General features: G+C 40.9%; 1 protein-coding gene across 2 annotated transcripts in view; it reads left to right on the top strand.

Annotated features, from left to right (window-relative positions):
- Positions 1-14,717, top strand: part of LOC143988675 (coagulation factor X-like) — a 63,293-nt gene that overhangs the window by 28,802 nt on the left and 19,774 nt on the right. The window contains exons 4-5 of one of the 2 annotated variants that reach the window (XM_077488416.1): positions 696-720; positions 4,187-4,300. In XM_077488416.1, the coding sequence (XP_077344542.1) occupies positions 696-720; positions 4,187-4,300 (139 nt within the window). The remainder of the gene's footprint in view (positions 1-695; positions 721-4,186; positions 4,301-14,717) is intronic. The other variant, XM_077488417.1, reaches the window with a different exon arrangement.

Raw genomic sequence — 14,717 nt, 5'->3', positions numbered from 1 at the left:
TTGTGCAGCGGGCGCACACGCCTGCTATTCCGTCCACAAGCCGACGTATAGCTATGGCGGCTCACGCAGGGGAGCCAACCTGCTGCAGTTGCGCGTTTGGTCGGGAATCAGTTAAATCGGACCTTCAGTCATTTTTTCATCTTTCCATCTATTAAATCTTCTGTCTTTTTTTTTTTTTTTTTAAACTTTAGATAGTAAAACATTTAGTTTCTGCCAGTGAATACCTTATACAGCCCACTTCCTGTTTCTTGTCTAGTAAAAAGTGTAGGCTTATGACATCATGCACAGGTCTCTCTCTGTCACTCTAGTGAGAGTTTGCCAGGAAGGGAGGGGGGTGAGTCACAAGAGGGCAAATGAGAGCTGCACAGCTGGAAGTGTGCCTCTTTGTAAATCCAGGAAGTGAACAGGCAGCAGCTTCAGCTGCCCACAGTTAAAATGGATGCAGCCACACTCAGTAGAGGGAGATTTCTGCAGCATATTTGGCAAGTACAGAATCACAGTATATATAAAATAATATTCAATGTGGGTGGAGGGAAGCTTCAGAATAGCAAAGATGTTTTTATTATAAATTATGTGAGCAGACTGCAGTTCCTCTTTAATAAAGTAAAGGATACCCTTCTCTTTTGATTTATGTGCAATTGCATTTTATTTTCCCTTTCTGACATAGACTGTGTCTCTTTTTTTATACATTGTAGACAGAGTTTTGGTATCACTATAAAGGTGAGTGAAGAAAACTGTTTGGCTTTGGGAAATGTTATGTTATTTTTTTTCTTTAGCTTTCAACTAATATTTAGAATATGTTTTTACAATCTATATACATTTTTGACGTGACAAAATACTCTAGAACACTGTGGGCTATCAAAAAAGACAGCAGAGTAGACTAACTTGTTTTGCAGCTCTCTTTCTCATGTAGAAACCTCAGACCTCAGGTATCTGCAACAACTTAACCATTTGAGCTCTGGTAGATTTTACCCCCTTCATGACCAGGCCATTTTTTACTATTTGACACTGCGTTGTCAAGCAACACTGTACTCAAACAAAATTTGTATAATTTTTTTCACATGTGTAAGGTGTGCTGCTTTTTATTAAAGATCTATCAGTTTCTCTCAAAGAACTCTCAGTTTCTACTCTGTACAAAGCTCCATGTTTAACAACACAGAGCTCTGGGCTGTAATTGCACAGAGCCGGAACTTGCTGAAAAGCTCCCACATTCTACAACCACAGCGGCCGCTAGGCAGGGGGCACACACGTGCATGCCCTAAACCTGGAAGTAGGCGGCGACACATGGGTTAGTCCGTTTGCCTACAGCGGCTGCTTGCCCGCAGTACATTGCGGGTGAGCAGTCGCCAAGTGGTTAAAAGAAAACATGCTGCATTGTTCCTGCACTGGACTGTACTGGATACTGTAAAGCGCACTGGAATGCACCAGAACACACCAAAAAGCACTGGAACACGTGTCCTTATTTAGGGCCAGTTCACACCATAGAAACGCAGTCCAGATGCGTTCCAAATGCTTTTCTGAATGTGCGTGTTTGACACATTTTTGATGCGTTCCAGTGCATCCCCCCCCCTTTTTTTCTTAACTTTAAAGATGTGTGTTCCAGTGTGTGTTTGGTACGTTGAGGTCAGTTCCAGTGTGTTTTTGGTGCATTTTACAGTGATCCAGTACATTCCAGTGCAGGGAAAATGTAGCATATTCTACTTTTTTCTGGAACAGGATTGCACTGGAACTGCAAGCACTGGTTTGAACTATGCCATTAAAAACATATAAACTACTTTCCATGCTTTTTTGATGCAGAAAAAAATGCACTGGACTGCATGTGGTGGGAACTGGCCCTTAACACTCTACACTCCATGTGTAGAGCCCGTCAGGAAGTTGGAGCAGTGATGCGCTAATCACAGGCAGTGAGACATTTCCCGATCTCTGCAGCCGCACATCGGAAAACGTCTCACTGCCTGTGATTAGCGCAGTGATGCGCCGACTTCCTGACGGCTATGCATGCCAAAGTTCATCCTTAGCCCTTAAGGTTAAGAAAAAAGAGGGGGAAAAATGCACTGGCCTTCATAAAAAATGCTTCAAATACGCATTGGAACGAGTCAAAAACGCACATGCAGAAAAGCATCTGGAACGCATCTGGACTGTGTTTCTATGGTGTTAACTGCCCCTCAATTCAGTTGACGGACAATTTTTGTAAAAAATTACCCATTTTGGCATATAAGAATTGAGACCTATGAAATAAGGATGCTGGGGAAATGTTATTTAAAACACTAAATGGTTTTTGGTCAACGCTATTTATTTGAAATGTATACACTTTTTAAACTGATTAAATATATATATTTCCTTTAATTCGTTCGTTTATTGTAAATTTAGCAGCAAAATGTCTAAGCCCACACTAAGAATTACTAGAAAAATACATTTAAAATATATTTTACATTTACATTAAAGCGGGAGTCCACCGGGACTCCGCGTTTTTTTTTTTTTTTTTAAAAGCCAGCAGCTACAAATACTGCAGCTGCTGACTTTTAAATAGTGACACTTACCTGTCCAGCGCGCCCGCGATGTCGGCACCCGAAGCCGATCGCTCGCTCGGCTGCCGGGTCCCGCCGCCATCTTGGGTATGGGAATCAGGAAATGGAGCCTTTCGGCTTCATTTCCCGGTTCCCTACTGCGCATGCGCGAGCCGCGCGGCGCAATCCGGACGGTCCCCGCTGCCTCTGGGAGCTGTGTGTTTCCCAGCAGGCAGCGGGGCACTTGCTGAAGGGGGCGGGCGCTTGCGGAACGGGGGCGTAACCTACGCTCGTTCCGCAGAGAGCTAGCCCGGAAGTGGGTGCAGTTACCTGGATTATCCAGGTAACTGCACCCCCCTCCCCCCTGAAAGGTGCCGATTGTGGCGCCGGAGGGGGGGGGATTCCGATGAGCGGAGGTCCATTTTAGGGTGGACCTCCGCTTTAATTTCCAAAAAAAGGGGGTTCTTTACAGATTAAAAGGGAGTTCAACCAGTATTATAAAGCTTTTTAGTCATGTGTTTTTATGGCACATCTGATTATCTTAACCACTTCCCATCCGGGCCAATTCGGGAATTTCACTCCTAAATGTAAAAATCATAATTTATCTGCTAAAAAATTACTCAGAACCCCCAAACATTATATATATTTTTTTTCAACAGAGATCCTATATAATAAAATGTGGTTGTTGTCATATTTTATGTCATAAGGTATATGAGCAGCAATTTTTCCAATGGAAGTTTAGTTTTTGGAAATAATACACTTTAATGAATTTTAATGCAAAAATATATATATATAAAACCCATTTTTTTAAGTAAAATATAAAAGATGATGTTACGCCAAGTAAATAGATACCTAACATGTCAGGCTATGTATGGTACTAATTTAGACTTACAGAGGGGGTCTAGTGTTAGAATAATTGCTCTCGCTATAACGTTAGTGGCAATACCGCTCACGTGTGGTGCAAACATTGTTTACATTTGTGGATACGACCTTCCTATGCATTCGCTTCTGCATGCGAGCACAAGGGGTTGGAGGGGCTATACATTTTTTTTATTAGTATTATTTATTTTATTTTTATTTTTTTTACACTGTCTCTTTAACTTTTTTTTATAAAATTTTTTTTATTCCTATTACAATAAAGGTAAACATCCCTTGTAATAGGAATAAGGCTTTACAGGTAGTCTTTTGTAGACATCTTGGGTCAATAAGACCACAGATATATTCACTACTCTGGAAAGCAGGAGATCAAAAAAAAAAAGCTGGTCGTTGCTTTTAGTCTCCCAGGATCATAGAGCTCTATGGTAATCCAGCGCTGCTGCTGGATTGGGTCTCCTAGTCCCCGATTACAAGGGAGAGCCTGGAGAGGTGCCATTGGATGGGGGAAGGGGGGCCGTCTCCTCCCGCTGCCTGTAAAAGCAATCCAGCAGCTAATCAACTGTTAGGATGGCTTTTACAAGCAAATATATCTGGATGATGCCTGTAGTTGCAGGCATCATCCGGATATCACCACTTCAACCTAAGGACGTCATATGACGGCTCTCTTGCGGGAAGTGGTTAATCCAAATAATTTTTTTTCTGAAAAAAAAAAAGGTATTCGTAATGGTTAAATAAAATCCCATTAGTGATATATGTTTATAGTGTTTTTTTTTTTTTTATAATGTGTTATTGTACCTTTGTAGATCTTAGCCCTTGCAAAGAAAACCCATGTCAAAATGGAGGAATCTGCCAACAGTATCACTACACATATACTTGCTTGTGCCCCCCTCGTTATGCTGGGAGACACTGTGAAAATGGTAAGTGGACTATTTTTATGTTTATAGGAAAGCTCATACAATAAACAGGCATCTAGTATTCATTCAAACATTCTTTCTGTGTATTAGAGATGGCTGCAAATTGTTGTAAAAATGTTCATTACAAAATAAATTTCACTGCACTTTATGAGTGCTGGATGCTCTTCACATGTGTTACATCAAAACCTTTCATCTCAATTACTGATGACTGATGAGCACTGTCCCTTGGACTAATTGGATGCGACCACCCCAGCTGGATGGGCACTTGGCAGAACTACAGAGGGAAGCTAATTTTCTGTCTGGCAATCTAAGGCATACATTGTATCTTTCAGAGCATTTCTACATGGTGTAACGTGACAGAGAGGATATTATGCATGTAAAGCTTACTGATCTGGGGAAGTACTATCATTTATCTAGCCACCAATGAAGTCAGTAGTTGCAACTAACAGAACAACCTTTTTCTAGTAAAACAACCTTTTCCTTCATCACGTTGTATTAAGCCAGTTTGACCTGTTTATTGACAAGCACTTTTGAACCTTTTGTCCAAACTAATGATAATCCCCAGAGTTGTCATATAACTCATCAGAAAGAAGTCAATGTATTCTCCTAATCTCGCACAAGGTACCAATAATTTATACCAATCCCAAAATACATAAAAATGACAAAAAACCCCCTGGTAGACCTATAGTGAATGGAATTAACTCTGTTTGTGCGAGATTAGGAGAATACATTGACTTCTTTCTGCAGCCCATAGTAAAAGAGACTAAATCTTTCTTAAGGGACACTAAGCATTTGATTCAACTAATAAAGGATATCAGATTGGATGATGGACCCACCTACCTAGTTACTGCCGATGTGACTTCTTTATACACTATTATCAATCATGAAGAGGCAGTTCAAGCTACGAAATGGGGTTTAAGAAATTTAAGTGATCTGAAATGTAGGCAAAGAAAGCTTATTGCTGAATGCTTACGTTTTGGTTTAGATTCGAATTACTTTTGGTTTAACAACTGTTATTACAAACAAATATGCGGCATTGCAATGGGAGCAAAATACGCACCCAGCGTAGCGAACCTATATATGGCACAGTGGGAGGAGGAAATGGTATATAAAGATCTGCCTAAACAAGTTATACTGTATAAAAGATTTATAGATGACCTTATTTTAATCTGGTCAGGTGACAGAGAAAGTCTAAATGACTTCTGTTTTAATCTCAATATGAATGAAAAAAATATTAAATTGGTGTGGGATATTAATGAAGAAAAAATAACCTTTTTAGATTTAGTGATTGAGAAAAAAGGAAATTCACTAAATACGTTGACCCATTTTAAAACAGTTGATAGAAATAGCTATCTTCCCTTAGATAGCTGCCATCATCATAGATGGCTAGATAATATTCCCAGAGGGCAATTGATCAGAATAAGACGCAACTGTTCCAATGAATCAGTGTTTTTTGAACAAGCTAAACTTATTGGGGATAGATTTATTCAAAAGGGCTATCATACTGATTTTATTGAAGACCAAATAAGAAGTGTAGCATCATTAGATAGAGAGAAATGAATACAGGACAATATATCTAAATCAGAGAAAGAAGATAGGATATCCATTATTATGGATTTTAACATTCAACATAAACAGGTAGAAAAAATAATAAAAAAACATTGGGAGATCATAAAAATGGATCGCCATCTTGGAAGCATCTTACCAGAAATACCTAAATTTGTATATAGGAGATCTCCTACTCTGAGGGATAATCTGGCAAAAAATGTCCTTGATCCTCCAAAAAAATCCTTTTCGTTCTTTGAGGGAAAAGGGTTTTAAACTTGCAAAAGGTGCTACGCGTGTAGACATATAAATGAAAATAAGAAGAAGAAGTCATTTAGATCTGCAGTAACGCAGAAAGAATATTTAATAGATGACTGTATCACCTGCCACAGTGAAGGTATGGTTTACCTATTAGAATGTCCTTGCCACATTCAATATGTGGGAAGAACGAAAAGAAAATTATGGAAAAGACTTAGAGAACATGTTCAGAACATCAAAAAAGGTTTCGACAAACATAGTTTGTCTAGACATTATGCAATATTCCATAAAAAAGATCCTTCGTCATTGACGATTTGCGGTATTCAAAAGTATAAACCTCACTGGAGAGGTGACAATAAGGTGATTAAAATTAGTCAGGCCGAATCTCGGTGGATACATGAACTCCGTACGCTAACACCTTTAGGACATAATGTGGAGTTCGATTTAAACTGCTTCATCTCTAATTTTTAATATAATTATTTCTATTAAGACTATTCGAAGTACCTGATTAAATATAGTTCCTCCTATATGGTTTTAGTATATATATAATTTATTTGTATTGTTATATAGTTTTTCCAGTACTGTATAGTTCTCGTTTTTCGGCACTTTATGGAGAATAATAATTTTTAATATACAATTTTTAAATATATTTTAAATTTTAGTTATACCCATTGATATATATATATATATATATATATATATATATATATTTTTAGGTTATTTATTTAATAAGTAATAGCTACTAATAGCCTGGAGAAATATGAATTTTTGGATTTTTAGTAATATGTGGAATAACCAGGAAGTTAGTAGTTAGATCTTTTATATTCATATGTTCTTAAAAAGATTTTTTCTCATTTTGTTCTTCAATATTTCATATATATGGTTTTATTATTTGAAGAGCAATTTTGAAGTTTAGCCACTAGATGTCGCTCTCTCTTGGTTATCATACACCATGGTTTTATTTTTATGTTATTCAGAATATATAGGCAGGAATATGCCAGTTTATATGTTTAAATATTAGGATACCTCGAGTTCTGTATATAGGCAAATACTGAAGTATGAAACGTTATTTTGAATAAGATGTATATGTGTATACGGAAGCGCCGCCGTCTGTGGTTGTTATGACGACGGCGCTGTCCGCATATAAGCTCCAATGACACCTAGTTCCTGTGACCCTTTGAAAAAGTCACGAGGTTGTGACGCAACACGTCAGGGAAGGAGCTAGGTGTTGCACTCAACACTTCCGGTCGCGGCCGAGACCGGAAGTTCGGATCTGATACGAGTTTGCTGTCATTTTTTTAAATGTAAGTGATTTTATACTGTTCCATTAAAGCCATGTTAAAATACTACACATGAGAGCCCCCCTTGTTTTCTTCCATCCCATATGTACCATCTATCTTACTGGATATATCCGGAGAATTTGAAAAAGCAATAACTGTATATGTACAGCGGTATATTGAGGCTGAATGGATGAGGCTGCAGTGAGATCTGGGTATATACAGCGTTTGTTTGCCTTATACTTGAGGTGAGAGGCTGGGGGAAACTGGTGGTGCACAAGTTGAGCACTGAAGTTTGCAGTGGATTGACACACATTGGAAATCACTTTATTAGTTTTTTATGCATGGACTTGATTTTATGCTCACTTATTTGCATGGACATTTTGCTGATGATCACCGTTTAATATTGCATTTTGCACATTATTACGTATTCTGCATTTCTATACACTTTTTGGAAATTTTTTTGGAATTTTTTGATTTTTTTGATTTTTATTTCACGGATGAATTTTTAATATATATGCACATATATGAATATTTGATATATTGTATATTAGATGCACTATATTTATTGTTCCATTGGTACACTATAGTGAGACAGATTCACTCTTGCACTTGTAGTTTATTTATTTAGTAATTATTAGTAGTTATTGCACTTTATATATTTTAGGCAGCGCCGCATTTATTTATTCCATATATATTGTCAGGTGTAGCGACCATCTCAATCGCATCACAGGGCATAGCAACTGTGGAGCTTGCAGACAAGTTAGCCTGGCTGTGCGTCCAAGGGAGATTAGGGACAGGCAAAGGTAAATGGTTATGCGAACTGGAGTGAATGATCGACTCAGTTTCATAGGTGGGCCCCTTATCCAGAGTACCACATGACCTAGAGAGTGCATCAGTCCGACTATTGCAGGACGCATCCCAGAGATTGCTATATACAGCGGGAAGAGCAGAAGATACTGGGATGGTGGTAACAGGAAGTTTCTCCTTTGGGGTACCCTTGAGTAGGCAGGAAGAGGAACAGGAGGAACCCCAAGCCAGGATCTGTCCAGCAGACCAGTCAACGTGTGGAGATTGGAGCCATAACCAAGGAAGACCTAATATGATAGGAGATAAAGTCTAGGGTAAGACAAGGAAGGATATCCACTCCTGGTGGAGTGTCCCTACTGACATCTTAACAGGAAGAGTCTGAAAGCGGATAGGGCCCCCTGGGAGAACCGTGGCATCAATCGCCAAGACCACCAATGGTGTTGTAAGGGGCAAAAGGGTAAGTCTCATGGAGGATGCAGTTTCCCAATCCATGAAATTGGCAGCGGCTCCGGAATCCAGATGTGCTGAGACTGAACGAGAGGAAGCACCGACATGAAGCAACACAGAAAGGAGAAGACGAGAAGGTGAAGGTGATATTTCAGGGTCTAATACTCCACCTTCCAGATGTATTAGCCCTGAGCGTTTTTCCGGACAAAGAGAACAAGTGTCACGGAAATGACCTTTGGCCCCACAATAGAGACATAGGCCCAGAGTTCTGCGCCTAGCACGTTCTTCGGGAGATAACTTAGTCCAGCCCAACTGCATAGGTTCCTCAGTAGGCAGGGGGTGCTCCTCGGATCGAAGAGAAGGGACTGGGGGCTCAGGCTGCCTAAAGAACGGGGAGTGCTGGCGTCTTTTTTCCAGGGCCCTTTCCTGAAAGCGAATATATCGATCTGGTTACACGAGGTGATGACACTGTCCAGATCAGCAGGAAGGGATCTTCCTGCTAATTCATCCTTCACTCTATCAGAGAGGCCATGTAAAAAGGTTGCAACTAGGGCCTCATTATTCCAGCTCAATTCAGCTGTGAGGATACAGAACTGAAGAGCATACTGTCCCACAGACGCGGACTCCTGACGGAGACGTAAAAGAGCGCTAGCCGCTGAGGAGATACGACCCGGTTCCTCGAAGATATTCCGAAAAAGTTTCAAGAAATCAGACAGGCTAAAAACCACTGGATCATTCAGTTCCCACAGAGGGGCAGCCCAAGCTAACGCCTCGCCGGACAGGAGGGATTTGATATATGCAACTTTTGCCTGATCGGACAGGAAGTTTTGGGGCTGAAGTTCAAAATGAATTGTGCACTGGCTAAGGAACCCCCTGCAAGCCTTGGAGTCCCCAGAGAAACGAGACGGAGCTGGCAGTAATAATGCATGCGTGGATGTGACTGGTGCGATAGGTGCAGCTGCTGACTGTACTTGAGGCTGCAGGTTCGGGGCTCCCAAAGAAGACTGTAGCTGCTCGAAGCGGGAAGCCAGATCTTGAAGGAATCGCATCACCTGGGTCTGATGCGATTCTTGGGTCTCAAGTCTGCGAACTAAGCCCTGCAACGGATCGACTGTAGGAAGCGGCACGTCAGCCGGGTCCATGGCTGATCAAACTGTCAGGTCACCTTGAGGTGAGGTGACAGATGCACTCCGTAGGGATCAGGAGTGCACCGCAAGGTTGTGGACCCTACGGCTGACTGCTGCAGACGGGGGCCAGATCCCACTGGGGTTAGAGTGTAAGATTCCCTGGGGCGCGGAGTCTAAGAGCCAGCAGGTGTTCACCAGCGCCTCTAGTGGTGAGGATGGACTTGGCTGCAACTGGCTCCAGGTTGCGACCCCCAGGGTCCCCCAGCTCACACCCACAGTAGGCAACAGGAGGACAGGGATAGTGAGGGACAAAGCCAAGGTCGGGGCCACAAGCAGACAGGAATAGTCAGGGACACGCCAAAAGGTCAGGATCACAGGCAAACAGGGATAGTCAAGGACACACCAAAGTCGGTAACGGAACAACAGAAGAGCACACGGCAGGTAACAGGATGCTAACACACAAAGGAATACACAATGGTTGATCAGCACTGTTGGCTTGCAGTGCACAGGTTAATATAAGGTTCCCTGATAGGGCCTGGGGGTGGAGCCATGCTTAGAGGAGAGGTTATAAAAACCACCAGGTGGAAGTGGCTGGCCTCTTAGTCTGAACACATGAGGGGAGGTAAGCAAACAGGAAGATCACTGCATAACCATGACATTAACTTAGCACGTGTGTAGAGATCTGCTGACCTTTACTGTCTGAATTTGTACAGTAAATGCCTCTAAATATATTTTGTATGCACTTACTGTCCCTGGGTTGTTGGCTTTGAAACCCCAGAAGGAGTAAGTGGAGGAAGAGAAAAAAAACACTTAGCCACATGTTTTATCTGTGCTACTAAACCCCAAGCCATGAGGGACTATTATGCAATTATTCTTATGATCTAGGAGTTTAACTCTAAATCCTTGTGACAGACAGAATTTCTCTGACCTGTCCTTGCTATCATACCACATGCACAGTTCCAGAGAGCTATTTGTGTGCTACTGTATGTATGTATGTATATATATATATATATTGCAATAGAGTTTATATGCAGTTCCTGTTATGTTAGTTATATGCAAATCTTGTTATTCTAGTGTAGCAAAGTCCCGGGGCACCTGAGGCCTAATGGTGACCACCAGGGACAGCTGACATCCTTCAGTGTCAGATCACGGGTGACTGGCAGACATCGGGTCCACCCCATCTGCTGTTTGGCTCTCCCCGCTGGCCAGTGGGCACGCACACACCCGCAGCCAACGTACAATGATGGCAATTTGCGTGAACGAGCCAACAATGGCTGGTCGGCAAGTGGTTAAAAGAGCTTTAGCCAAAGTTCTGCATTTTCATTACAATGAAAGAAATAAAAACTAACAGGAAAATTAGCTTTCTTTAGTTCCTGTCCCCAGACTCCTCCATCCTTCCTTTCCTATTCATGGATTCCTCCTTCCCTATCCCCTGACTCCTCCATCCTTCCTTTCCTATTCATGGATTCCTCCTTCCCTATCCCCGGACTCCTCCATCATTCCTTTCCTATTCATTGATTCCTCCTTCCTATCTCCAGACTCTTCCATCCTTCTTTTGATTCTTCCATCCTTCAGTTCTTCTGACTACTTGAATTTGTTGATGAAAACCATGGGCAGTAATCGCGATGCATCGCGGAATCAAATCAATTTGTTGACAGGATAATCAAATCAAGACCACTGAAAATGCTCACTTCTAATATATACCCAGGTATATGCACTCTACCAGGACTCCTATCAGGCCCTTTTGCTTATGATTCCAGTTTATACATTGGATGTAGGCACTGTTATTAATCATTTTTTTTTAAATAAAGCTTGTATTTCTATACTGGTGTGCATCTATGTAGTTATACTTAATGTTATATGCTGCTTGCAGTAGTTCTTCTTCTCCAAATTAATTTGTTTAGATTACTGATTAATTTACCAGGAAGGCAATCCCCTCTGTTCAATGTGTTGCATTTAGATAGGCCTTCTAGAGTTACATCTGACCTGTCCCTTGCACAACTGGTTTATTATATGAATTGTACAGTTTAGAATTCAAAAAATTATAATTTGGTGTTGTATCGTATGGGTTTCCACTTTTGCATGGAAAATACGTTACTTCTACTTCTGGTTTATAGGTGACCAGCAGAAGTTTCACCATTCAGACTTACACAAATGAGCTGTTCTCCCCATAAAAAACATTAAGTTTAATGGAGTGCATTGCACAAATAAGATTTAGACAAAAAAATTGCATTTCAAAAGCTACAACTCTCAGCAAAGAGAACACTAATAGCCTGGGTCTAAAAAGTGCAGCCATTTAAAGGAAATCTGCAATGAAAGGAACATGATGAATGCAATTCTCCTTATTTGAGGCACATTGCATTCGTCTTTTATCTCCAGTTTCTGTAAGAATAGCTGTAATATACCAGTCCCCTGGAGCAGGATCAGCCTTTCTTGATGGCTTCCTTGATCTGCTTGGCTACCCTACTTTCTCTCTTCTGAAATCCCCACAATCATTCTTGGTGATTTTAACATCCCTGTTAAATACTAACAATCCTTCTTCAGTACTTCGCCACCTCAACCCTTCTTTTCTCTACTCTGCTACTGACCACCTCTATGATAAAATATCATCCCTGTCCTGACCCATTTAGCAGCAACTTTTGACTACAACACTTCACTCTCATCCTCCCTAGACACACTGTCCCCCCTCACTACTCACAGAATCGGGCCCCGATCTCTACAACCATGGCAAACAGATGCCACCAGAAGTTTAAAAAACAAAGCTGTGTCATTGAGCGCCTGTGGCATAAGACCAAGTCTCATAAGGATTTCAACCAATATAAATCTACCTTCCAAAAATTACAATTCCTGCCTCCTCACTGCCAAGCAAACCTATTTTATCACTCTCATTAACAACTTATCATCCCGTCCCCACCAACTCTTCTCTACCTTTAACTCTCTACTTCCTCCTCCACTGCTTCCACCCACTAACTCACTCACTGCTCAGGAGATCGCCAATCACTTCAAACATAAGATTGATACAATTTGTAAAGGAGATCTCCGTTGTACAGATATATTCTCATCTTAATACTCATGTCCACAGGTACAATTATTACTTTCTTCACTTAACCCTGCCACTATAGACGAGGTTGCTAAACTTTTCTCTAACGTCCACCTAACCACACGCCCCCTGGATCCTGTTCCCTCGCAAATGCTATTGTCACCCTCTTCTTAATTTACACCTCCTCCCTGGTCAGGTAATAGCCTCCCTTTGCTTCCAATACTATCTGTATGCTGATGACACCCAAATCTATCTCTCTACTCCTCAGCTCACTACTTCAGTCTCCTCACACATCACTAATTTACTAACATACATATCAGCCTGCATGTCACATCACATCACTTCCACAAACTCAATCTATCCAAAACTTGAGCTCCTAATTCCCCTCTCCAATGTGCCTCTTCCCCTGGTTTCTCTGTCAAGATCCATAGCACTGCTATCCCCACATGCCAAGTTTCTAGGTGTAATTCTGGACTCTGAACTATTCTTTTGGCCCCACTTCTAATCACTGTCCAAATCTTGCCGTCTCAACCTTCGTAACATCTCCAAAATACACCCCTTGCTAACCAATGACACCACAAAGCTCCTAGTTCACTCTTTTGTCATCTCCAGCCTCGACTACTGCAACTCCCTCCTCACAGCATTACCTTTAAATAGGCTATCCCGTCTTCAGTCCATCATGAATGCTGCTGCCAGGCTCACTCACCTTACCAACCATCCAGTGTCTGCTACTCCTCTCTGTCAATCCCTCCAATGGCTTCCACTCACCCAACAAATGAAATTAAAAATACTAATAACAACTTACAAAGCCATCCACAACTTTGCCCCCAGCTACATCACTAACCTAGTCTCAAAATACCAACCTACCCATTCCCTTTATTCCTTCCAAGACTTCCTGTTCTCTAGCTCCCTCATCACCTTCTCCCATGCTCGGCTCCAGGACTTTTTTCGAGCCTTTCCTATCCTATGGAACTCCCTACCCCAATCTGTCCGACAGAGTAGGCTTTGTTTGGTTTTAGATGATCCCTGAAAACCCTCCTTTTGAGAAAAGCCTATTCTGCCCCCACTAACTTCTGTACTTTTATTTTCTCCATCAGCTCATCCCCCACAGTTATTACCCTTTGTATCACGTGACCCTCCCTCCCAGATTGTAAGCTCTAATGAGCAGGGCCCTCTGATTCCTCCTGTGTTTAATTCTATTGTAACTGTACTGTCTGCCCTCATGTTGTAAAGTGCTATGCAAATTATTGTCGCTAGATAAATCCTGTATTATAATAATGATAATTCCAGAGTTCTTTGAAGAGATGATAGCTGTCTTGCTATTTTTTACTTTAATATTACAAGAGTTATTGAATCAGAAGAAGAATTCAGTAAGCGTTAGAATTCCTATGTATATTAAAAAAATAAAAAAATCCTGATCTGCATATGTGTTTCAAGTCTGTTACTTACAAAGTATGGAAGCCATTGGATCTGTGTGACAGCCAAACAAGTAGCAATTTCAGCAGGAACTCGGCAGTGGCATTCTATATACTTCTTTTACTATAGGTTAACTTGATAATGTTACCGGCCTCAAAATGTGAATTAAGAGAGCCGATGGTTGTAGACGCGATGAGATAAGGTGATCAGCTTGGCGTGGACTGCAAAGAATCACACAAACAGCATGAGATATGACCACTGACTTTATGGCTGGAAGTAGTTTTATTTTTACATACAATACATATTTTACATTTTTATAGTCACATGTTTATAACCATTAACAATATATATAATACCGATTTTAACTAAAGTATTTTAAAACGTAGTTACAACAATGAACATTACTAAATTTAATAACATATATATCCCTGTTATTCAGTGTTATAGATAATTATCTTTATCTCTCTGGTACATTTTAAGTGTGCAATAATCATACTAGC

The sequence above is a fragment of the Lithobates pipiens genome, unplaced genomic scaffold (assembly GCF_037356315.1).
Source record: "Lithobates pipiens isolate NorthernLeopardFrog02 unplaced genomic scaffold, aLitPip1_a1.2 Scaffold_18, whole genome shotgun sequence".
NCBI lineage: Eukaryota > Metazoa > Chordata > Amphibia > Anura > Ranidae > Lithobates > Lithobates pipiens.
This window is presented reverse-complemented; position numbering and strand designations above follow the sequence as displayed.